This window comes from Ylistrum balloti, unplaced genomic scaffold (genome assembly GCF_031769215.1).
Source record: "Ylistrum balloti isolate Yb309-2 unplaced genomic scaffold, AGI_CSIRO_Ybal_v1 Utg370370, whole genome shotgun sequence".
Taxonomy (NCBI): domain Eukaryota; kingdom Metazoa; phylum Mollusca; class Bivalvia; order Pectinida; family Pectinidae; genus Ylistrum; species Ylistrum balloti.
Genome location: NW_026782260.1, coordinates 87,063 through 113,867, shown reverse-complemented (window position 1 = coordinate 113,867; position 26,805 = coordinate 87,063). Strand labels below are relative to the sequence as shown.

General features: G+C 35.8%; 1 protein-coding gene across 1 annotated transcript in view; it reads left to right on the top strand.

Moving 5' to 3' along the window:
- The window catches only part of LOC132554027 (mitogen-activated protein kinase kinase kinase 13-like), an 83,293-nt gene that overhangs the window by 51,259 nt on the left and 5,229 nt on the right, over positions 1-26,805 (top strand). The window contains exons 3-8 of the mRNA XM_060218324.1: positions 10,772-11,031; positions 19,754-19,937; positions 20,446-20,637; positions 21,296-21,454; positions 22,995-23,153; positions 23,288-23,396. Coding sequence (XP_060074307.1) covers positions 10,772-11,031; positions 19,754-19,937; positions 20,446-20,637; positions 21,296-21,454; positions 22,995-23,153; positions 23,288-23,396 — 1,063 coding nt within the window. The remainder of the gene's footprint in view (positions 1-10,771; positions 11,032-19,753; positions 19,938-20,445; positions 20,638-21,295; positions 21,455-22,994; positions 23,154-23,287; positions 23,397-26,805) is intronic.

Here is a 26,805-nt window from a genome sequence, read left to right as displayed (position 1 = left end):
CCATCAGTCTTAAGCAAATATAGTAAACATCTTCTGTAATGTAATCTTTATAATACTATCACAGCATATCTTCTGGTACTCAACAATGTAATATCACAGCATATCTTCTGGTACTCAACAATGTTATAATGCCTATCACAACATATCTTCTGGTACTCAACAATGTTATACTGTCTATCACAGCATATCTTCTGGTACTCAACAATGTAATATCACAGCATATCTTCTGGTACTCAACAATGTTATAATGCCTATCACAACATATCTTCTGGTACTCAACAATGTTATACTGTCTATCACAGCATATCTTCTGGTACTCAACAATGTAATATCACAGCATATCTTCTGGTACTCAACAATGTTATACTGTCTATCACAACATATCTTCTGGTACTCAACAATGTTATACTGTCTATCACAACATATCTTCTGGTACTCAACAATGTTATACTGTCTATCACAACATATCTTCTGGTACTCAACAATGTTATACTGTCTATTACAGCATATCTTCTGGTACTCAACAATGTTATACTGTCTATCACAACATATCTTCTGGTACTCAACAATGTTATACTGTCTATCACAGCATATCTTCTGGTACTCAACAATGTTATACTGTCTATCACAACATATCTTCTGGTACTCAACAATGTTATAATGCCTATCACAACATATCTTCTGGTACTCAACAATGTTATAATGCCTATCACAACATATCTTCTGGTACTCAACAATGTTATACTGTCTATCACAGCATATCTTCTGGTACTCAACAATGTTATACTGCCTATCACAACATATCTTCTGGTACTCAACAATGTTATACTGTCTATCACAGCATATCTTCTGGTACTCAACAATGTTATACTGTCTATCACAGCATATCTTCTGGTACTCAACAATGTTATACTGTCTATCACAACATATCTTCTGGTACTCAACAATGTTATAATGCCTATCACAACATATCTTCTGGTACTCAACAATGTTATACTGTCTATCACAGCATATCTTCTGGTACTGTCTATCACAACATATCTTCTGGTACTCAACAATGTCTATCACAGCATATCTTCTGGTAAACAATGTTATACTGTCTATCACATCACAACATATCTTCTGGTACTCAACAATGTTATACTGTCTATCACAACATATCTTCTGGTACAACAATGTTAACAATGTTATACTGTCTATCACAACATATCTTCTGGTACTCAACAATGTTATACTGTCTATCACAACATATCTTCTGGTACTCAACAATGTTATACTGTCTATCACAACATATCTTCTGGTACTCAACAATGTTATACTGTCTATCACAGCATATCTTCTGGTACTCAACAATGTTATACTGTCTATCACAACATATCTTCTGGTACTCAACAATGTTATACTGTCTATCACAGCATATCTTCTGGTACTCAACAATGTTATACTGTCTATCACAACATATCTTCTGGTACTCAACAATGTTATACTGTCTATCACAACATATCTTCTGGTCACAACATATCAACAATGTTATACTGTCTATCACAACATATCTTCTGGTACTCAACAATGTTATACTGCCTATCACAACATATCTTCTGGTACTCAACAATGTTATACTGTCTATCACAACATATCTTCTGGTACTCAACAATGTTATACTGTCTATCACAACATATCTTCTGGTACTCAACAATGTTATACTGTCTATCACAACATATCTTCTGGTACTCAACAATGTTATACATCACAATGTTAACAATGTTATACTGTCTATCACAACATATCTTCTGGTACTCAACAATGTTATACTGTCTATCACAACATATCTTCTGGTACTCAACAATGTTATACTGTCTATCACAACATATCTTCTGGTACTCAACTATCTATCACAACATATCACTCAACATATCTTTACTGGTACTCAACAATGTTATACTGTCTATCACAACATATCTTCTGGTACTCAACAATGTTATACTGTCTATCACAGCATATCTTCTGGTACTCAACAATGTTATACTGTCTATCACAACATATCTTCTGGTACTCAACAATGTTATAATGCCTATCACAACATATCTTCTGGTACTCAACAATGTTATAATGCCTATCACAACATATCTTCTGGTACTCAACAATGTTATAATGCCTATCACAACATATCTTCTGGTACTCAACAATGTTATAATGCCTATCACAACATATCTTCTGGTACTCAACAATGTTATACTGTCTATCACAGCATATCTTCTGGTACTCAACAATGTTATACTGCCTATCACAACATATCTTCTGGTACTCAACAATGTTATACTGTCTATCACAACATATCTTCTGGTACTCAACAATGTTATACTGTCTATCACAACATATCTTCTGGTACTCAACAATGTAATATTACAGCATATCTTCTGGTACTCAACAATGTTATACTGTCTATCACAACATATCTTCTGGTACTCAACAATGTAATATTACAGCATATCTTCTGGTACTCAACAATGTTATACTGTCTATCACAACATATCTTCTGGTACTCAACAATGTAGTATTACAGCATATCTTCTGGTACTCAACAATGTTATACTGTCTCACAACATATCTTCTGGTACTCAACAATGTAATATTACAGCATATCTTCTGGTACTCAACAATGTTATACTGTCTATCACAACATATCTTCTGGTACTCAACAATGTAATATTACAGCATATCTTCTGGTACTCAATGATTTTATACTGTCTATCACAACATATCTTCTGGTACTCAACAATGTTATACTGTCTATCACAGCATATCTTCTGGTACTCAACAATGTTATACTGTCTATCACAACATATCTTCTGGTACTCAACAATGTTATACTGTCTATCACAACATATCTTCTGGTACTCAACAATGTAATATTACAGCATATCTTCTGGTACTCAACAATGTTATACTGTCTATCACAACATATCTTCTGGTACTCAACAATGTTATACTGTCTATCACAACATATCTTCTGGTACTCAACAATGTTATACTGTCTATCACAACATATCTTCTGGTACTCAACAATGTTATACTGTCTATCACAACATATCTTCTGGTACTCAACAATGTTATAATGCCTATCACAACATATCTTCTGGTACTCAACAATGTTATACTGTCTATCACAGCATATCTTCTGGTACTCAACAATGTTATACTGTCTATCACAACATATCTTCTGGTACTCAACAATGTTATACTGTCTATCACAACATATCTTCTGGTACTCAACAATGTTATACTGTCTATCACAACATATCTTCTGGTACTCAACAATGTAATATTACAGCATATCTTCTGGTACTCAACAATGTTATACTGTCTATCACAACATATCTTCTGGTACTCAACAATGTAATATTACAGCATATCTTCTGGTACTCAACAATGTTATACTGTCTATCACAACATATCTTCTGGTACTCAACAATGTAATATTACAGCATATCTTCTGGTACTCAACAATGTTATACTGTCTATTACAGCTTTATAGTGTAATTTGATGTACATGTCTTCACAATGTTTTTCTGTGTAATACAAAGTAGCAAAATATATTTCAGCATATTATTGATGTAGCACAATCTATTACAATGTTGTGAGTAAACATAAAAACATAAAAAAGTGCTTTTTCACACAAAACATTAAACAAAAATCCATTTTCCTACAAAATATTGCTTTTCATACCAAAGTCCTAAAGCAGATTTGATTAGCCTACTTTTAGTTTTACAATCGTTAAATTATATTATAGAGAAAGATAGACCCCATGTCTCTGTAGCTATAGAAACTAAATGAAAGCAGTTTATTTATTTACCAGAGAGATTTAGTGTGTGGAAATTTAATTGTTGGTGAGCAGAGTTTAATTACCGAAGAGTAACAACAACAGTACAATGCGATTGGTAATTTGTGTACTTCTGCAGTTCTGGGTTACAGGGTTGTTTTATACTGGTAAATAACCAACCTTCAGACTAGAAAAACATTAAATGGAAAGTCTAATATCTGGAGGTAACTGATCCAGGAAGTTGGGTGGGGGGTGGCTTATTACCAGACATGTATTATTGTAAGGACACTGAGAGATAGCAGCCATGTGTGTGTGTGTATGGGGGAGGGGAGCTTATTAACACACATGGACTTATTGCAAGGACATAAGCAATAGCATTGATTTGTGTGGGTGAGCTTATTACCAGACATGAGTCTATTGCCAAGGAAATATGGTAATGCATATTGGAAAATGCAGCTTCTTGTATTACATTGAAAGCAGTTTTGTTGTACCAGGGATTAATCAATGAACATTAATTCAAGTGGGAGTATTAGTGAATGGGTTGTCTTTACCCAGAATGTATGATGTGGCTGCTGATTGGATGAATGGTATTTTAAAAATCTTTTATGCAGTTATTCATTAAATGATAATGATAGTGTAAATGACAGGTCAATTAAATTACAAAACTCTCCACAATTAGGTTATCAAGTTCCATTCCTTTGTAGATACATCTGTCCTGCTATCCATCTAGGTAGACTACAACGGAGGAGTACAATTTCTGAGTACAGCAACATCTGTTGTTTAAGTTTAATTTCTCAAGATATGATATATGGTACAAGTTCAATAGAACGTACAATTCTTTATTTACAATAAGATCAAGGTTCAATGTATAATTATATAAACACTATACTGGGAAATATTGCACATGTATATTTTTATGATGTTTAACAATATTTCAGTGTGCTTTGTAATAGGGTCAATAGGTCATTCTTTATTATCCTGGAAAAGTGGAGACATCGGTTTCAGCAATTAGTGATGTATAGAGAAAATACCTTACAAATGCAAAGTAAAATGGATTCATTCTAAATAGTTATATCATGCCTATCAAAATAAGTCAGTATTAATCTCTCTCTGGTCAAAGGAAAATCTAATGTTTTCTCTGCTTGGTGTCAAGGATGCATGGGAAATATGGTAATTTCTAGATTGTGAACTTTATTAAGCCCATAGGACCAATCACAAGAGGATATTCCTGATTAAAAATTGGGGGTTGGGGGTTGGATTTTGTATGGGGGTTGGGGGTTGGATTTGGTATGGGGGTTGGGGGTTGGATTTGGTATGGGGGGTAGGGGTTGGATTTGGTATGGGGGTTGGGGGTTGGATTTGGTATGGGGGTTAGGGGTTTGATTTGGTATGGGGGTTGGGGGTTGGATTTGGTATGGGGGTTAGGGGTTGGATTTTGTATGGGGGTTTGATTTGGTATGGGGGTTGGGGGTTGGATTTTGTATGGGGGTTGGGGGTTGGATTTGGTATGGGGGTTGGATTTTGTATGGGGGTTGGGGGTTGGATTTGGTATGGGGGTTGGGGTTGGGGGTTGGATTTGGTATGGGGGTTGGGGGTTGGATTTGGTATGGGGGTTAGGGGTTGGATTTTGTATGGGGGTTAGGGGTTGGATTTTGTATGGGGGTTGGGATGGGTATTTGCAAGACAATTACGTAATAATATTTATTGAAATGTACTGGAAAGCGGTAGATATGAGTGGGCTTACTACCAGGTTTATTATTGACAGATAAGAAATTTTGAGGACCAATTAGGTAGATTCTGTTTGGTTTTAAGATCATTATCCCTTTGAGAGATGGGTGACATAAATTGATAAAATTACTACAGATTGGTCATGAATGACTGAATTTTTCCACAACTAATTGCTAATTTATTCTGATATAATGTATTTCACGATTTTGAAGGCGTGATGTTACAGAAACATGAGATCAGAAAAAACAAGTGTATAAATGATATCTATTTCTGTTCTGACAAGTTGAAAACAGGATGAATTACCATCCCTGCTAGCAAAGCTGTAGAAAACAGAGTTTTTGTCCTATTGCATCCGCGTGAGAACAAATGGTGTAGCGTTATCTTCCCTAACAAACCTTCAGACCTACTTGGATGATCAATACATTGATATATAGACAGGCATCTATCTCCTTGGAAACCAGCTCGAGACGTAAGATTGATGACATTTCATAGAAAACACAATTTTCTTCCCCCACGCAAAATTTTGTGTGTGCCCAAATTAATTTGTATGTTTATGTTATTGACATCCTGCCATATAGAGATTCTGCTGAATCAGCAAAACGTTTTGTAGACATTGTGTAATTTATGTCACAACGCCTGTCTGCAGAAAAATATCTTATAAGGTGTCAGGGGAATGAACAAGTATTGCTAAAGTAAATTCTACACAGACATCAGCAGTATAATTGTATCTTGATGTGGTGAGGCTACTATCGAGAGATATACAATGGTGATTTCTAGGCTTTTTTTCTACATATTGTTACCAAGTTATGACTGTTCTTTTGTTCATAAATAGTACTTGTGTTTAGGTCTTATTTAAACTTCTAAGTATACTGAATTCAGGTTGAAGTTTTCTCATTATTCAAACTCTTACCGCAAGACATTAGAATCCAATGGTTTGTGCTGAATCAGCAAATCTTGATGGCTTCTTCTGTAGAAATAGATTGCTGAACAAGCAATAAGCTTCAGATTTTAATCAATGTTACATCAGAAAATGTTTGTACTAGTGCTAGTGTTTCACTAGTTACAGTGTCTGTTATTGACCCAAGGAAATTTTATCAAGACAGTCCTGTCAGTTGTTGTATAAAACTTTGTGTATTGTATGTAGTAGACAGACATTATTGTAAAAAGTTGTACAACAACTGAAATGAATTCAGTCAATAACAGAAATCCTATCGACCAGAAGAATTCTTTCCTGAAACCAGGAAGCATGGCTGACTTCAATAAGGTTGCTTTGTCTTTCAAGCTTTCAAGGTCCCGATCAACCTTAGTTTCAAGATATAAATAGGAAGGTACACACTTACCACATTGGTTTACTGTACACACTTACCACATTGGTTTACTGTACACACTTACCACATTGGTTTACTGTACACACTTACCACATTGGTTTACTGTACACACTTACCACATTGGTTTACTGTACACACTTACCACATTGGTTTACTGTACACACCTAAGCCTGTGGTTTACTGTACACACTTACCACATTGGTTTACTGTACACACTTACCACATTGGTTTACTGTACACACCTACCCCTGTGGTTTACTGTACACACTTACCACATTGGTTTACTGTACACACTTACCACATTGGTTTACTTTACACACTTACCACATTGGTTTACTGTACACACTTACCACATTGGTTTACTGTACACACTTACCACATTGGTTTACTGTACACACTTACCACATTGGTTTACTGTACACACCTACCCCTGTGGTTTACTGTACACACCTACCCCTGTGGTTTATTGTACAAACCTACCCCTGTGGTTTACTGTACACACCTTCCCCTGTGGTTTACTGTACACACTTACCACATTGGTTTACTGTACACACCTAACCCTGTGGTTTACTGTACGCACCTACCCCTGTGGTTTATTGTACAAACCTACCCCTGTGGTTTATTGTACAAACCTACCCCTGTGGTTTACTGTACACACCTACCTCTGTGGTTTACTGTACAAACCTAAACCTGTGGTTTACTGTACGCACCTACCTCTGTGGTTTACTGTACGCACCTACCCCTGTGGTTTATTGTACAAACCTACCCCTGTGGTTTACTGTACACACCTACCTCTGTGGTTTACTGTACAAACCTAAACCTGTGGTTTACTGTACACACCTACCCCTGTGGTTTTCTGTACAAACCTAAACCTGTGGTTTACTGTACACACCTACCTCTGTGGTTTTCTGTACACACCTAACCCTGTGGTTTACTGTACGCACCTTCCCCTGTGGTTTACTGTACACACTTACCTCTGTGGTTTACTATGCTCACCTACCCCTGTGGTTTACTGTACACACCTACACATGTGGTTTACTGTACACACCTACACATGTGGTTTACTGTACACACTTGCCTCCGTGGTTTACTGTACAAACCTACCCCTGTGGTTTACTGTACACACCTACCCCTGTGGTTTGCTGTACACACCTAACCCTGTGGTTTACTGTACACACCTACCTCTGTGGTTTACTGTACACACCTACCCCTGTGGTTTACTGTACACACCTACCCCTGTGGTTTACTGTACACACCTACCTCTGTGGTTTACTGTACACACCTACCCCTGTGGTTTACTGTACACACCTACCTCTGTGGTTTAACTGACACACTTACCTCTGTAGCATAACATATTTCATAATTTTCAATATTTGATGGTTTAAACACAACATCAAGTACATATTTGCATTTGCCATATTGGCCCCCTCACCAATTGAAAAAAATTGACCTAATAGACTTGCCATCATTCAAATGAATCAGAACAAGGTATAGGAAAATTGGTGAAGTCTGAAATTGAATTTAGAACCAAATTATTTATAAGTTCAAGTGTGGAGATATATAACTCAGCTTATATGGCTATTGGCTTTACTGCTTATTTTCAGAAAACTTATGCCTGGTAATAAGCCCATGTTTAGCTCTCATGTTGTTTTTCTGACTTTGAATCAGAGATCTTGGGTGTATTGCAGAATTAATGAAGTAGATTTACTGAAGTTAAGACTTGTGATATTTTCCCTTGTCCTGTATAAATATAGCTCAATTCCAGCTTTGAATCAATACAATATACAAACCTTGTGACCCTGTAGAACCTGCCGATTAAGTGCGAGGCTTTCTCCGAAGCTTCTACACGAAACAAGTCACATTAGTCAATAAAACTTGTACTAACCCTCCTACGATTAAGTTCCATTCTGCGAGTTTCAGCGATTTTATGTCTCCACAGTGACATTTAACCTTCAGGGCAAACCAATGGAAATTTGCTGACAATGTTAAAATAGCAGTTTACGAGAATTGAACCTTTCTGCTGTTGACTGTAAAAGTATTTTTGTCAGAAGTGAAGGCTTAAACAATTAAACAAACACTAGGTGAGAGTAAAATGTGTAAGAACTCAAAATGTTAAAAATGTTTGAACAAATACAACAGTGTATTTAGCTTTAATGTTTCTGAAGCCAATTTATCACATAACAAAATTGCTACGTCATGGCATAATGGCCATGTTGTATATATTGTAAGATATATAATAACAATATTGTGTCATCATAAGTCAAGTCTTTATGACATCAGATGATTGTCTTGTTAATATATAGTACCAGCCTTTTAGGGAAATTGTTAAGAGCATTTTGCTGAAAGGAAACAAATGTGAACCAAAAGAAACAACTTTAAAATAAATCTAAAGATAATGGAATTGAAATGTGCCTGTGGGTCAGTATTGTGTCTTTACTGACACCTTAAGAATGATATTAGTTAGCCTGTCAGTCTGAACTGTGTCCACAAAGCTGTATTTACTGACATCAGGAAAACTAACAGTATTTTTGTCTTTACTGACGTCCAAAGAAAAGTGTCTGTTAACCTGTTTTAACTGACATCTAAAGAAAAGTGTCTGTTAACCTGTCTTTACTGACATCTAAAGAAAAGTGTCTGTTAACCTGTCTTTACTGACATCTAAAGAAAAGTGTCTGTTAACCTGTTTTAACTGACATCTAAAGAAAAGTGTCTGTTAACCTGTTTTAACTGACATCTGAAGAAAAGTGTCTGTTAACCTGTCTTTACTGACATCTAAAAAAAAGTGTTTGTTAACCTGTCTTTCTGACATCTAAAGAAAAGTATCTGTTATCCTGTCTTTACTGATGTCTAAAGAAAAGTGTCTGTTAACCTGTCTTTACTGACATCTAAAGAAAAGTGTCTGTTAACCTGTTTTAACTGACATCTTAAGAAAAGTGTCTGTTAACCTGTTTTAACTGACATCTAAAGTAAAGTGTCTGTTAACCTGTTTTAACTGACATCTAAAGAAAAGTGTCTGTTAACCTGTTTTAACTGACATCTAAAGTAAAGTGTCTGTTAACCTGTTTTAACTGACATCTAAAGAAAAGTGTCTGTTAACCTGTTTTAACTGACATCTAAAGAAAAGTGTCTGTTAACCTGTCTTTACTGACATCTAAAGAAAGATATCTGTTAACCTGTCTTTACTGACATCTAAAAAAAAGTGTCTGTTATCCTGTCTTTACTGACATCTAAAGAAAAGTGTCTGTTAACCTGTCTTTACTGACATCTAAAGAAAAGTGTCTGTTAACCTCTCTTTACTGACATCTAAAGAAAGACATCTGTTAACCTGTCTTTACTGACATCTAAAGAAAAGTGTCTGTTAACCTGTCTTTACTGACATCTAAAGAAAAGTGTCTGTTAACCTGTCTTTACTGACATCTAAAGAAAGACATCTGTTAACCTGTCTTTACTGACATCTAAAGAAAAGTGTCTGTTAACCTGTCTTTACTGACATCTAAAGAAAAGTGTCTGTTAACCTGTCTTTACTGACGTCTGAAGAAAGATATCTGTAAACCTGTCTTTACTGACGTCCAAAGAAAAGTTAACCTGTTTTAACTGACATCTAAAGAAAAGTGTCTGTTAACCTGTCTTTACTGACATCTAAAGAAAAGTGTCTGTTAACCTGTCTTTACTGACATCTAAAGAAAAGTGTCTGTTAACCTGTCTTTACTGACATCTAAAGAAAAGTGTCTGTTAACCTGTTTTAACTGACATCTAAAGAAAAGTGTCTGTTAACCTGTCTTTACTGACATCTAAAGAAAAGTGTCTGTTAACCTGTCTTTACTGACATCTAAAGAAAAGTGTCTGTTAACCTGTCTTTACTGATGTTATATGTTCATGCTCCTTTATGTTCCAGTATGCTTCAGTTAGAACATGATATAGATCAACTGAGCCTCACAGAAAAATCATCTTCGTCTTCCTCAACACCTTCCCCCACCGAGGCACACTCTGCCCCTGTCACACCATCCCATCATGCAGCTAAACGTCAGGAGGATGAACTAGAAGTGGGTTATCGTGACGCCGCCCAGAGAGGATTTTTTGAAGGTTTACTAGGGTGTCTACGTCCAGTGTGGTCCATGATTGGAAAAGCTGCACAGAATGAACTTAAACAACAAGGTAAGAACAATGCTGACACATGTATCATTAAAAATGAACATTCAGGTGCAAATTTTACTTTCCTTGAAAAAATTAAAACCAATATTTCTTCAAACAATGTGGAAAATAAACATTACTGGGGCCTTTTCATTAGAAACTGAAGAGTTCTTACTGATGAAAATTTGTAAATCACACCTTATTCTTGAAATGCGAAGTTCTCCTGAAGTTGTAGTGAACAGAATAAAATCATCTAAACACAACATTCTTAATATTTTTTTCAAATTTTTTGACAAAATACTTGATAAAGCTAGCTAGTTATTGAGGTGTTCTTTGCATAAAGTATTTACTTCTACAAATTTTGAGGGAAAAATATCTTCCAGACAATAAGTAATACATGAGTATATTTACCTATATGATACACAGCTGTCAGCTTGGCTGCTGTCATTGATGTGGCCCTTTACAATGAATATTTGAAACAGACTTTGTCAAACACTAGGTTAGAGAATCACGACAGACATTCCTCAAATATTTCTATTGGAAAAATCAGATTCCTTGAATTTTTGACCAACATTACAGAATTTTCATCATTTTCCTTAATTGTTATAGAGGGGATATCTATTTCATTTTCTATTTGAATTGAATCAACATTTTCAATACATATATCTTTGTATTATTAAGAATGAGTGGCAGTTTTTCTGAAAATTTCAGAAATTTTATACATTAGTTTAGCTGTTGGTGAATTCCTGGCATACTGAAGTGAAAGAGTGTTATGTTTTAAATGTCCATGGTGCAGAAAATTATTATAGACAATGTCTAAAGAATCCCAAACAATTTATACATATTTTTAAAATGCTGCTTTTACTATGTGTATTATCATCAATGGTCATTTTCAAAGAGTCACAATTTCCTCAATAGATAGATTCATATCCTGATAATGGAATATTTTCTGTCCCGATATTTGCTGATAGCTAGCTCCTCTTTAGGTGTTACAACCAAAGCTAATTAAAGGATGTAAAACACTCAAAAAATTGAATAACAGATTGACTTTAATGTAGATATTAAAGTGAAAAATAAAAGCAAGATACACCACCATGTTCGAGTTCCAATCAGTTTTCCTAGGATTTTGTTCAAAGCATAGTTGAAGTGTCACTTCTGCATGATATAGACCTTTGAGATATATGATATAAACCAGATATATGATATAGACCTTTGAGATATATGACATAGACCAGATATATGATATAGACCAGATGTATGATGTAGACCTTTGAGATATATGATATAGACCATTGAGATATATCGGTGAAATCATGATTTCTTGTTGATATTTTTCCCTGATGTGAACAATGACATCTCTGATGGTCCTTTGATAATACCTCCTTCAAGGTCACATTTAGGCTATGTCCAGCTGTCCGGGTTGTTGATAGGTTCAGCTGTGTATTGATTAGCCAAGATTTATAGTGTGTACAGGTCTAGCAAGGTGTTTTAGTATGCAAATAACTTGTCACATAATGAGTTCATGACCTTATTACCTCAATTAGTCTCAATTGGCTGGTGTTACATCCACACCATAGGGAGTGTTCATTATCTGGAACTAAATCAAGGGAGCTGTCAGTTTATATATCTAAGCTTTGATTGAATTATATTCTAACTTTCCTTCAAATTAATCAATTTGGAATTGTCCAAAATGTACTATCTAGTTTTCCCCAAAGACTTAAGATTTCTATATTTGTATCATAGTTAGGTTTTTGTTTTGGTTTTTGGTTTTTATTTTTTTTTTTGCGCATTACAATTTCTGCAATAATGTAAATAAGAGAAAATGCATGTAAAATATAAAAAACACTTTTTCTTTTCGTCAGCAGTATTTATTGACGACATCTTACATGTGACCTTTCCTGTAAGATAATAAATAACAGAGTATGTTTATTGAAGTTTGCGGCTTTTAGAGTTTCCCGCCTACACCTAAATTTCCCTGAAGCGATTGATTGTACTAGCGTCACAGCTGTAGCTAACTTACGTCAGTATTGGCTCCAAAACATCACACAGTACAAAAGACACTAGACGTGAACAAACATACAAAATAACACTTTGCTACAGCACTGAAATATCAAAAGGAATTAAATACCATACAGCTAATAGATTGGCTTGATACCTGCGATATGAAGGCACCATCACATCTGCTTTGTGTGGTTTTGTTGAACTGGCATTTTTTGAATATGGGACATACTTAAGTTTATCTTATACAGCAGAAATATCCAGCTAAAGCACTACCACGTATTGGTTTTTTCCAACTTAACAAGTTACAATAAGTTAATAACGACTGAAATTTCTTTGCTATCTTTAAGGTAGTTTGTTCAAGAGTTATGATTAAGATATAGTTACTTGTCCATTTGGGGTTATTGAAGGATAAATACAGCAGGTACTTCGTTGTCTATCCCCAGCAGTGACATGGTATATACTTGATGACGTCCTGATGGCAGCTGTTACCATAAATTTACACACTGGACTATTGATCACCCCACTTTTCTGTAAACCACAATCTCAAAAACAAAAAAAGACCCAAGTACAAAATCGTCTTTGTTGTAATGAAATATTTGAATCATATATTTTTGAAAATATTCCATGTTTGTAGCCATCACAAAAATGAAGTTTCAGGAGAGACTTTTATGAGATATGTTTAACTTTGGGTTTTATCTCTACTCGGAGCAAGTTTTGTTTTTGAGACATTCTACAGCTGTCGTAGTTATACCTAGCTATTTCTACATTTTGAAATCTTCATTAATCAATATTCACCTCACGATTTCCTTTGAAACAAATCAAATTCATGGCGGACATGTACGTCAGTGTTGATACCAAGCTATAGTCAAATGCTTTTAAAACTGATGGATAAAGCCTTGCCAGATGCTGGTTGTGGATTGTGAATGAAGCATAATGGGCGATTACAGATAGACAAGCAACAGGTGGAGAGTCACGAGACTCGACAGCAGTGGCCATCTTGACATGTTGGCAAAATTGACATCAAATAGTGACTGCGGAGGACATATTGTTGGTGTTAGTGTTGAGTGATACATTTATAGGATGATGTAAAATTTCACAGAAGTTGTGCACATGATTTGTACATTCTCTATGTATTTGAATAGTGAGATATCCATGTGATAGTGTTTTCTTACGTGTTCACAGGAACAAAATTTGTTGTTTCTAACAAGATGATACTGAAACTTTCGTAGAAAAGAAAATAATGAAAAGAATTTGATGAAGGAGTAATGATATTGGGTGTAGAATATGGTCAAGCATTACAAGTGATTGACATGTCACTGAAAAAGATGGCTTTCAGGACTGATCCTTGTAGGAGTCCTTAAGAGAAGATTGATCACTCAGCATTGTAGTAGTTGAAAAGTACCGCGACACAGTTCCTGCAGCTGTCCATTGTAAAGAAAGTGTTTTCGCACAGAATTTCCATTTGTGAACAAAAAATTCATGCCTTGAGCAGAGTTTGAGAATACTTACTTCATTGGTGCCAATCGAACTGATATTTTGAAATATTAATCCAACTTTCTACGAAACATAGATAAAGGGTATAATGGATTTCAGCTGAAATGCAAAATTCACAACTTTTGAAATGTGCCAGAAAAGAAAGGAGTAAAGAGGACGTATATATATATTGGTGATATGAAAAGGTTCAATTTGGATGTTTCTGTTTAGAATTTGTTTTAAGTATTATGTGAGTTTTATTGGCTATTTCACCCACTGACATGATAAAGATTCTGATATATGTATGAGAACCCCATACAAACAATATGGGGAAGAAGTCGTGGAGAGAAATCATCTGCTGTTATCTATGCAGGGAAGCTTTGAAAGGTAATTGTCTTATTTAGTAGTATTGACATCACAACATTGGTGTACGAACATTACTGACATATGTATGGACTTGTCAATCAGTACTGACTCTAATTCTATCTCTTTCTTTAATCCCAGCTCTGTAATATTTAGGGCTAAATTTCCTAGGGTAGACTCTGTTCGATCTGAACTTTTAATATATTAAATGCAGGAGCAGTAACTATGAATGATGGTAAAAAATTTCACTTTAGTATTCACAGATTCATGTAAGTACATTCCAACCTGTTCCCTGCTCTTAAAAGTTCTAGTTTCTAGTGTCCTAGTTTCATTTTTATCTTCTGTGATATATCACAAAAAAATTACAGCGCTAAAATTTTGCTGAACAAAATATGGCAGTATAACGGGGGTTTTATTTTGCAATTGTGACATTATAGCAATGTTTTAGTGTGGATATATAACAATATAACAAGGTTTAGTGGACAAAGATGGTGGTACTATACAAATTATGGAGACTGTATAAAAAAATTACTGTTGACCAAACAATTCATGAGTGAAAATTTTTCTCAAAGTAAAAACATGCACAGCTATTTAAAGAAAAAACTTATTGATCTGTCTGACAACACTGAGGGTGACATCTGTATTTTCTGCCGAGATTCGCATACAACATCTTCACATGTTGTATTGTACTGTTCTTTCTTACTACAAAACATGGTATCCATACTTAATTAAAGATGGCTTATAACAATAAGTTTTCAAATCTGACACTTTTTAAAGCAACATGCCAGGAAAGCTACTCTTTGGTTACTGTTGCCTTGCACAAACAGGTTTTCAAATTCTTTAGATTCCAAGACAGACTTAGAATCACTGTCTTTGTTCAAACCCCACAAGGGAAATAACATATGCACAACACAGGCATAAGGCTCAGTCATAATGTCTCGTGTGGACGGTATTCTGATCTTGGTTACCAAATTTGCATATGTGGCAAAGCAACATTGACGTATAAAGAGCTTGCTACTTTTGGCATTTCTTGGATAAAAGTCTGCCTCTGGCTATAAAACAGTTTTGTGTTGTAGAATTTCCATGAAAATTCTCTTACATTAGACTGCCGTATTGATTTTTGACTTGATAGTCAGATTTCCAAATTATGGCCATGTTATTAGATTGGGAAAGCACATGCTAATTTCAGTTGGTCTGTGTATACTGTGGCCTATTAAGGAGATGTTCCTATAGAGTTCTTAATATATACAGTTATTATAGGAAATCTCACAAGTCGGTTCTTCACAATAATGATGTTTGTCGGTGTATGTTATATTGTGAGTTTTGAGAAAATCTTGTAGCAGAAGAGGAAAGTATTGATTTGTTGTATTTTAAAGAAATATGTAGTCATGTTCGTCTTCTGGCTGTTATTTCACAGTGTTTCAAATTATTCTGGCTGAAGGGTTAATTGAAATTATTTAAACTTATATTTGTGATAAAACTCCCAGGATTTGTGGACATTTCTATTATAGCCAGGGATCCCGAAAGCTCATTAGGTTAAACAGTTTGTTGTTTTTATGTAACTTTAGGTAAAGATCTGCAGTCATAGTTTGATTTAAATCTCATTGCGTGTCATGGTTTGTGTTTCTCAGGAAGCTGAGAAATGAACCAGTTTGAGCTGGCTTTGTTGTGTCCTTGGGCAAGACACTTTAACCTATCATAAATGTGTTCAGGATGGAGGCGACGTACCTCTCATATGTACTTTAGAGATGGAGTCACCAGCTACTTTGAAGACTCTTTGCCTCAAAATCACCCTGGTTACTGACAGGACAATGATTCCAACACACAAACTGTTACTGACAAATGAAAATTTTTTTTTTAGTGAAATGTAAATTTCTGTCCCATGAATATGATGTATTATAGGTATGTAAAGTTACATCTTTGATGTAGGTGATGTATTTTACTGTTAATTTACTGATACATTTAAAGTGTACTTCATATTTAACTGGGAAATTATTGTTCAAGATTACGAGATTGGACACAGCATTTATACATTTATAAACCGGGAAGGGGGGGATGGGGTAGCTCGTCGTCTTTAATACTTTATAGGCCCATTATATAGATAAAAAAATGTGTTACAAAGTGGTCCGCTAAATCTTCACTGTCTGATGTCATTGAGATAAAGATACTTTTGTGAAAAAAAACCCCCCAGACTTTTTAAGCTCCACAACAAAAAGTAAAATTTACCATTAATTTCATAGTATCATCAAAATATATAAATATATCATTACAAATTTTGGAATTCAAAATTTCCAGCAAGACAGCTTTTATCACCAGGACTATTTGTCTTATATATTGTCAAAAACTGATGACAAGGGAATCTGTTGTCTGACCGTTGTGGAATGTTGTTGTAAGTAGTCTCCACGTAAGTTAGAAGAACAAAACAGCTGTAGGATCCAGTTTAATTTGTTATGTTACTGTATCTGATGCTAAATTTCTATTAAAAGTTAATAGTTACTTACGGTGTCTTTTGTATAATCTTTGATGTTGAATTCTGATTTGTAGTTGCCATGGTAATTGGTATATATTTCATGTTCAGCATGCTAGATATTTTTAGTGCTTGAAAAGCAGAACAAAACACTCATTATTATAAGAAATTTGATAGTTTTGTTTTTATCATCATTAGAAACGATTTGAAAGTAAAAGGTAAACAGTTTCAATGTTGCGAAAGATTTTTGTGTGCTTTTTTTTTTTTTTTAAATTTCCGTATAAATTCATTGACAACACAATCAAAATGCTGAGAGCTTAATCTAACATCTAATAATATTGTGCCGATAATGATTACATTTTTTGAAATTCTAGATCCTTTGAATTATGTGTTGGGAGTTCCCTTTAATGCACATCAAATGGAAGATGCTAATATTTTCATTATCAAAGTAACCATCTGTGAATAGAAGCAACAAAATGGAAGCACGTCCAGGTCATTGAAAGGTCAAAAATAATAGAGAGATATTTGTGGTCAGTGCTGGCTGGAATAATAGCCAACTGATGTCCAGTTTGTGTAAATATCAATATTTGATGATGCATGGCTGATGTTTGACATGTTCAATTTGCTAGCAAAACCAACATCATTAGACACACACACACGTTCATGTACTTCAAAAAGCACTCATCTATTTAAGAAAATTTATGTTCATTTCTACTTTGTTTGCATATTAGTTCCGTTTTTTACTTACAAACTAAATATATATATATTAAGTTTGTAAGTAAAAAACGGAACCATATATATATTCAGAAAATTGAATATCTCGACTATAATTGATGTGATTTATTCTAAATAAATGGAGGAAAAAACTCAAATTTCGAGTGAATTGTCTTAGTCTTCATTTGCACATTTTACAAACAATTATAGAGTTCAGTCAGTTTAGATAAAATTTGATGTTATTGTAAACAAATAAAAGATAACTATTTGATATGTACTGTTGTAGATAAGTATACTTACTAAGCCAAATTCAGACTTCTATCTATATGGTGCTAGTGGTATTATTGATAAATTGCTTTTCATGAAATGGATTTACTTCTCAAATATTAGGATTCTACAAGCATGATGTGTGAAGCTGTTATAACTGTATATGTTGTTAGTAAAACCATACCTGTCCTTCAAAAGACTTGATTTAAGTGTTTGATATAACTGGATACTATAGACTAACCTAACTTGAACAGCTGACTATGTCAATGGTTCCTTTACATTCCCATCCTCCCAATAAGCTGTGACATTTAGTGAGAACAATGTCAAATTGATATTCAGTAGAAGCCAATTGAGACAGAATACTATTGTGTCCGCGGAACTGTTTGATAAGTTGTGGCATTATCGAGTAGCCATGCCGATTGATCAGTCGGTGTGGCCCAATGCAAGCCCATTGTTTGACCTCAATACAGAGGCATGTAAAACTTGGCTTAGCCAATAGTACCGGATATAAAGGGTTATTAAATTTTCAATAGGGTGGATGGTTAGCGCAATACGGAACCATTCCCAAGGGTATAGACGCCGGCCTACCTATCGACGAGACAAATAGTGCCACAAGTTCCTCGTAAAACACAATTTCGTTGATCGATGCGAAGGAGGAGAAAAACACTCAGTGTTCATTATTCAAATCGTATTGGACTCAACAAAATACGAAGCAGAAATAATTGTTAAAAAGGACAACTGTTTTATGATTGTTTGGTTGGCTGTAATAACAAGACTGAGCTTGACGAAATTGATCAGTTGCTGTTACAGACCAAAAAAAAAAAAAAAAAACATTAATTTTTCATAAAAAATATTCGCTTTGCAATTTCAATATAAAAACATTGCTGGATTGGACAACAGTAATCCTTCATTTGATATTTCTGGTTGTTTTATCATGTCAGTGCAAACAAAGATGCTTGAAGTCTTGAATTGCAAGAAGTAACATACAATGTAAATGGAAAATAAAGAGAATATAACTGAAGATTTTTGTTTTAAACTAAGATTTCCCCAGTTCTTGTTGTTTTTGTTGAATTTCATTGTCACTGTAAAATTTAAGGTCACTGTATGTATAATTGATTTTCAGTCTCTTTGTGTTTTTGTCCAAAGTGATAATTATTTATGGAAATTGATATATAAAGGAAGGATATGAAATGAAGATGAGGAGACATCCTCTACATCAGATCTCAGTTTACAAAGAGATGATCTAGGTCAAACTTTTGATGACATACAATACATACTTAATGCTGTACATGTCAAATATATCTCAGATTTAGATTTGAGGAGTTTGAGTAGCACTAGGTGTTCTGCCTCTGAAGGATGACCGGTGAGGGGCAAATTACACTTATACGTTAATCAATAAAAAAAAAACCCATGAAAATATTTGTTATCATTGATATCAACGTTATATACTTTGTGCTACAGATGATTGGGAAATCCCGTTTGAGAACATCACAGATCTTCAGTGGCTCGGAAGTGGTGCTCAGGGTGCTGTTTTCCTGGGTAAACTAAATGGCGAGGAGGTGGCAGTGAAGAAAGTTCGTGATGTTAAAGAAACTGATATAAAAAACCTCCGCAAACTTAACCATCCGAACATCATCACTTTTAAGTAAGTCATAGATACAATTTAAAATTGAAAATTTAAGATGGAATGTAACACTGCAGTTATAAATAGTTTCTCATTTAGAGTTACTTCCCTTTATCAATTCATGTTTCATTTTGATTCAGTTGATTACTATTTTACTTTGTCAATTATAATACAAATGGTAGTAGAAAGATTTTCATGAAATGAGAATCACAAGGACAAATTTGATTTGGCTCATTTCGATGTTAAATCAAAATTTCAAAATACAGATTTAGTCAAAATCATGTAAAAGGCCACCTTTACTAAAAAGCCACCTGTGTATAAAGGCCACTTTCTCTGATCCCTTGAGTAGCCTTTATAGACAGGTTTGGCTGTATTTGGTTCCTATGTAATGCAATTCATAGTAACTGAACCTCTATATAAAGGCCACCTGTGTTTAAAGACCATTTTATGGACAGTTTTGACTGATTTTCAGTTAAAAAGTGACAACACATTTCTTCACAAATTTATTGTGTTTCTTTCACTTTCACAGAGGTATATGTACACAAGCGCCATGTTATTGTATTATCATGGAGTACTGCCCATACGGCCAACTTTACGAGATTCTCAGGGACGGCAAGGAGATACCGCCTCAGTTGGTCCTTGACTGGACCAAACAGATAGCCAGTGGTATGAACTATCTCCACAACCACAAAATCATACACAGAGACCTCAAATCACCCAAGTAAGTCCCTGATCATGTTTGGTGTACTGATTATAGATCAAGGTAAAAAAAATAATCGTCATGGATATTGCAATTTTACCTTGATGAAAACTTCTTTATTAGACATGGTGATCATCCTACTAGCTTTGCTTCACAAGGACTCCATTTTGTCATAACATCAAGTTCTACACATGATTTGTTTCAGTGTGCATAAGGGGGACGGTTTTCATGTCTTAAAGACATTTTCTAGTTTTACAGACACTTTGTTTTCATTCAGAATTAAGACCCCAATAAACCTGAAACCATCTTAAAAAACAAATGATTGATTTAAGTTTATGTCACTTGCTTCATTTTTGCTGTAAAATTGATATGATTGAGTTTTTGATAAGACAATGAAATCATGCAAATGAGCAAAAATGTAGGTGTGTTTTTGAACGAGGCATTGTTTTTGCTTACAGTATATATCATGTCTGATCGACCAGGGATCTTGAACTGTTTAACAAGTCTTCTGGGTACAATTTTATTGTGTTGTTTCCTCAATAATCAGATTTCACAGCCAAACCAATGTTAAGGAAAGGGGAGGAGTATTGATTTCGTGTTGCTTGGTTAAGCTGATGTGTTTCCTGGTTTAAATTTGAATGAGAATTTTGAAAAAAAAAATATTTGAATTTATTTGCAGTGTTTTGGTGGCAAAAAATGATGTTGTAAAGATCTCGGATTTTGGGACAAGTCGAACGTGGAATGAGAAGAGCACCAAAATGTCATTTGCAGGAACTGTAGCATGGATGGCCCCTGAGGTGATCCGAAATGAACCTTGCTCTGAGAAAGTCGATATCTGGTAAGTTTTAATCCCTCAATTTTCGGAAATAAAAAAGAAATTGTGTTTTATGCATCATGTTTTATTGTATTTTTGATTTTATAACATTGTCAGCAACATAAAATCTGAGTTCTGCATTTATCTGACTTTAAGCCTGATGCTGGTAATTAGCCAAGCCATATATAGCAGGTAATGCTATCCAGTATAACTACATAGCCAACACTTTTTTTGTCCTCCTGTATATGATAAGCCCATCTCCTGACTTTGAGGAAGAAGTGTAGAAATATTGGCCCAAAGGACCAGTATGTTCCTAATTTCAAGAAAAATCAAACAAAGTTATAGTTTCAAAACAAAAAGTTTGGCCGTAGGAAGAATTTTTGAAATATTCAGAATTAAACCAGTTTCAATATTTTCATCAAGAATCTACATGACCAGGTTATTTGGATCTGATGACCCACACAAACAGTTAATGGGTTTGGGCATTGTTTTAGATACATTTTCTTTAGTCAATAAAGTTAAATATCTACCTCAACAATACAAGGCAGGTGACCTTGTGTAGTGTATATTGTGGTGTACCAGTTTCAGCAGCTGTCAATGACTCGTGGGTGGGTGGGTGGTCCTATGCACTACTGTACTAAGACTAAGACTGTCACAGTTAAGCCGTCCAGGAAAACAAATTACACAGATTCAATTGCATAGATTTTTTTTTTCTTTTTGATGAAAAGACAAGAAATTAGTCCTCTGGGAACACCTGTGATGTATAAAGAAAAAAAAAATCACGTTTGTGATAACCAGTACTTTAAATAGTAGTGGTGTGTACTGTTTAGGTACACCTGAGCTGGCAGATTTAAGTCAATTTCTAAGTGCACTTCTAAGTTTATTGTGTGTGTGTGTTTGAAAGAACAAGAAAAAACACATTCCTTTTGAATACCCAAGCATAAATTGAACCAAGGTTGCCAGCATGGTAATCAGTGGCCCTAACGACTGAGCCAAACAAGCAGAGAGACTGTATATAACACCATACACAGACCTGTTCCCTAACTTTCAACCAGAGACAATAAAAACAACAAACACTGGAATTTTCATTGGACACTGATGTAATAGAGCAGGGAAAATATACATTCCAATTTCCCAACAGGATTCGAACATGGGTCACTGGAATGATAATCTACCGATAGCGCCATGCTTTGTCAACTAAGTGGTGGAGACTATATCAAGCCATGCTGATAAAAAAATGGATAAAAAATGTCATATGTATGAGACAAAGCAGTGATACCCTCAAGGTTGTGTGAAAACCTGTCAAGTTCCTCACAAACTTTTTACATGCAATATTGGCCTCAATTTGATTTTATGATTATTTGCTTAAAAGTCGTTCAGTGTTATGCAGTGGGAACCCTTGTCTGCTAAGATTCCATACAAGGAAATTGGCTCGTAAAATTTGGTCTCTACAATATTTTTTTTCCTTCTTCAAGGTCATTAGGTGTTATGCTGTGGGAACTCCTGCCTGGTAAGATTCCATACAAGAAAGTCGGCTCATAAAGTTTATTTTTTTTACTTCAAGGTCATTTGGTGTTGTACTATGGGAACTCCTGTCTGCCGAGATTCCATACAAAGATGTTGACTCATCTGCCATCATTTGGGGTGTGGGCAGTAACAGTCTCCACCTTCCTGTCCCAACCACTTGCCCAGAGGGTTTTAAACTGCTGATGAGACAGTGCTGGTAAGTTCAAGGTCAAACAGTGTGCTACTATGACAACATGTATATGTATCATTAAGCAGATTGTAATCAGCTTCTTAAGGTATCATATAAATTCTATGACTGTAGAAATTATCTACCATCTGTAATACTTTCAGGAGTGCTAAAACAAGGAATCGGCCATCGTTTCGACAGGTCCTGATGCATTTAGAGATTGCATCACCTGAACTCTTGAGCTATTCCCATGATGACTTCAAGATGTCCCAGGTAAGATGATGTAAACATATCACAGGTGGGCTAGCATCACAGGTAGGCTGATGTAAACATATCACAGGTGGGCTAGCATCACAGGTAGGCTGATGTAAACATATCATAGGTAGGCTGATGTAAACATATCACAGGTGGGCTAGCATCACAGGTAGGCTGATGTAAACATATCACAGGTGGGCTAGCATCACAGGTAGGCTGATGTAAACATATCACAGGTGGGCTAGCATCACAGGTAGGCTGATGTAAACATATCATAGGTAGGCTGATGTAAACATATCACAGGTGGGCTAGCATCACAGGTAGGCTGATGTAAACATATCACAGGTGGGCTAGCATCACAGGTAGGCTGATGTAAACATATCACAGGTGGGCTAGCATCACAGGTAGGCTGATGTAAACATATCACAGGTGGGCTAGCATCACAGGTAAGATGATGTAAACATATCACAGGTGGGCTAGCATCACAGGTAGGCTGATGTAAACATATCACAGGTGGGCTAGCATCACAGGTAGGCTGATGTAAACATATCACAGGTGGGCTAGCATCACAGGTAGGCTGATGTAAACATATCATAGGTAGGCTGATGTAAACATATCACAGGTGGGCTAGCATCACAGGTAGGCTGATGTAAACATATCACAGGTGGGCTAGCATCACAGGTAGGCTGATGTAAACATATCACAGGTGGGCTAGCATCACAGGTAGGCTGATGTAAACATATCACAGGTGGGCTAGCATCACAGGTAGGCTGATGTAAACATATCATAGGTAGGCTGATGTAAACATATCACAGGTGGGCTAGCATCACAGGTAGGCTGATGTAAACATATCACAGGTGGGCTAGCATCACAGGTAGGCTGATGTAAACATATCACAGGTGGGCTAGCATCACAGGTAAGATGATGTAAACATATCACAGGTGGGCTAGCATCACAGGTAGGCTGATGTAAACATATCACAGGTGGGCTAGCATCACAGGTAGGCTGATGTAAACATATCACAGGTGGGCTAGCATCACAGGTAGGCTGATGTAAACATATCACAGGTGGGCTAGCATCACAGGTAGGCTGATGTAAACATATCATAGGTAGGCTGATGTAAACATATCACAGGTGGGCTAGCATCACAGGTAGGCTGATGTAAACATATCACAGGTAGGCTGATGTAAACATATCACAGGTGGGCTAGCATCACAGGTAGGCTGATGTAAACATATCACAGGTGGGCTAGCATCACAGGTAGGCTGATGTAAACATATCATAGGTAGGCTGATGTAAACATATCACAGGTGGGCTAGCATCACAGGTAGGCTGATGTAAACATATCATAGGTAGGCTGATGTAAACATATCACAGGTGGGCTAGCATCACAGGTAGGCTGATGTAAACATATCACAGGTGGGCTAGCATCACAGGTAGGCTGATGTAAACATATCACAGGTGGGCTAGCATCACAGGTAGGCTGATGTAAACATATCATAGGTAGGCTAGCATCACAGGTAAGATGATGTAAACATATCACAGGTGGGCTAGCATCACAGGTAGGCTGATGTAAACATATCACAGGTGGGCTAGCATCACAGGTAGGCTGATGTAAACATATCACAGGTGGGCTAGCATCACAGGTAGGCTGATGTAAACATATCATAGGTAGGCTGATGTAAACATATCACAGGTGGGCTAGCATCACAGGTAGGCTGATGTAAACATATCACAGGTGGGCTAGCATCACAGGTAGGCTGATGTAAACATATCACAGGTGGGCTAGCATCACAGGTAGGCTGATGTAAACAAATCACAGGTGGGCTAGCATCACAGGTAGGCTGATGTAAACATATCATAGGTAGGCTGATGTAAACATATCACAGGTGGGCTAGCATCACAGGTAGGCTGATGTAAACATATCACAGGTGGGCTAGCATCACAGGTAGGCTGATGTAAACATATCACAGGTGGGCTAGCATCACAGGTAGGCTGATGTAAACATATCACAGGTAGGATGATGTAAACATATCACAGGTGGGCTAGCATCACAGGTAGGCTGATGTAAACATATCACAGGTGGGCTAGCATCACAGGTAGGCTGATGTAAACATATCATATGTAGGCTGATGTAAACAAATCACAGGTAGGCTGATGTAAACATGTCACAGGTAGGCTGATGTAAACATATCACAGGTAGGCTGATGTAAACATATCACAGGTAGGCTGATGTAAACATATCATAGGTAGGCTGATGTAAACATATCACAGGTAGGCTAGCATCACAGGTAGGCTGATGTAAACATATCACAGGTACGCTGATGTAAACATATCACAGGTAGGCTGATGTAAACATATCACACAGGTAGGCTGATGTAAACATATCATAGGTAGGCTGATGTAAACATATCACAGGTAGGCTAGCATCACAGGTAGGCTGATGTAAACATATCACAGGTACGCTGATGTAAACATATCACAGGTAGGCTGATGTAAACATATCACACAGGTAGGCTGATGTAAACATATCACAGGTAGGCTGATGGAAACATGTCACAGGTAGGCTGATGTAAACATATCACAGGTAGGCTGATGTAAACATGTCACTGGTAGGCCGATGTAAACATGTCACGGGTAGGCCGATGTAAACATGTCACGGGTAGGCTGATGTAAACATGTCACGGGTAGACTGATGTAAACATGTCACGGGTAGGCTGATGTAAACATGTCACGGGTAGGCTGATGTAAACATGTCACGGGTAGGCTGATGTAAACATATCATGGGTAGACATACATATAAATATATAAGCTATCAATTATCGTCAGTGTTTATGTTTATAGAAAAGATGATTTTTGATATTCGGAACGAGGTGTACATTGTATGTACAGTATTTGGAACTAGCTGTCAAATTTGAACATGTAACCAAGCTTTGAAAAATAGCATGATGATGAATAAACAACATACAGAATGCATTAACAAAGTTTAGCACTATAGATTTACCACAAAAAAACACTGAAGTATTACCACTGAAGTATGTAAAACTCATTTTTTTCTTTTTAAGTGACTATCATAGATTCAATACATAAGCATGGTGGTTACTGACTTCAGTCACTGAAGTCATCAATTCTTGACCCAGTCTGTATGTGAATTCCACCTCTGACCCAAGTTCAAATCTACTACTATAAATGTACTTATTTTTGGTGCAATAAATATTTAGTGCAATATAAGCTTCCTGATGGATGCGACATTTGCACATTATTTCTATATTAAAGACAATCTTAAAGTGCAATAAAGGCAATGATGTTTGATTAGCCCAATAACTTCAATCCGAAAAGTGTGAAAATAAGTTTACCTCCAAAATAAAGTTACTGCTGAAATATGTAGGGTTACAGTATATACATGTATTCTAAATCCAACATTAAC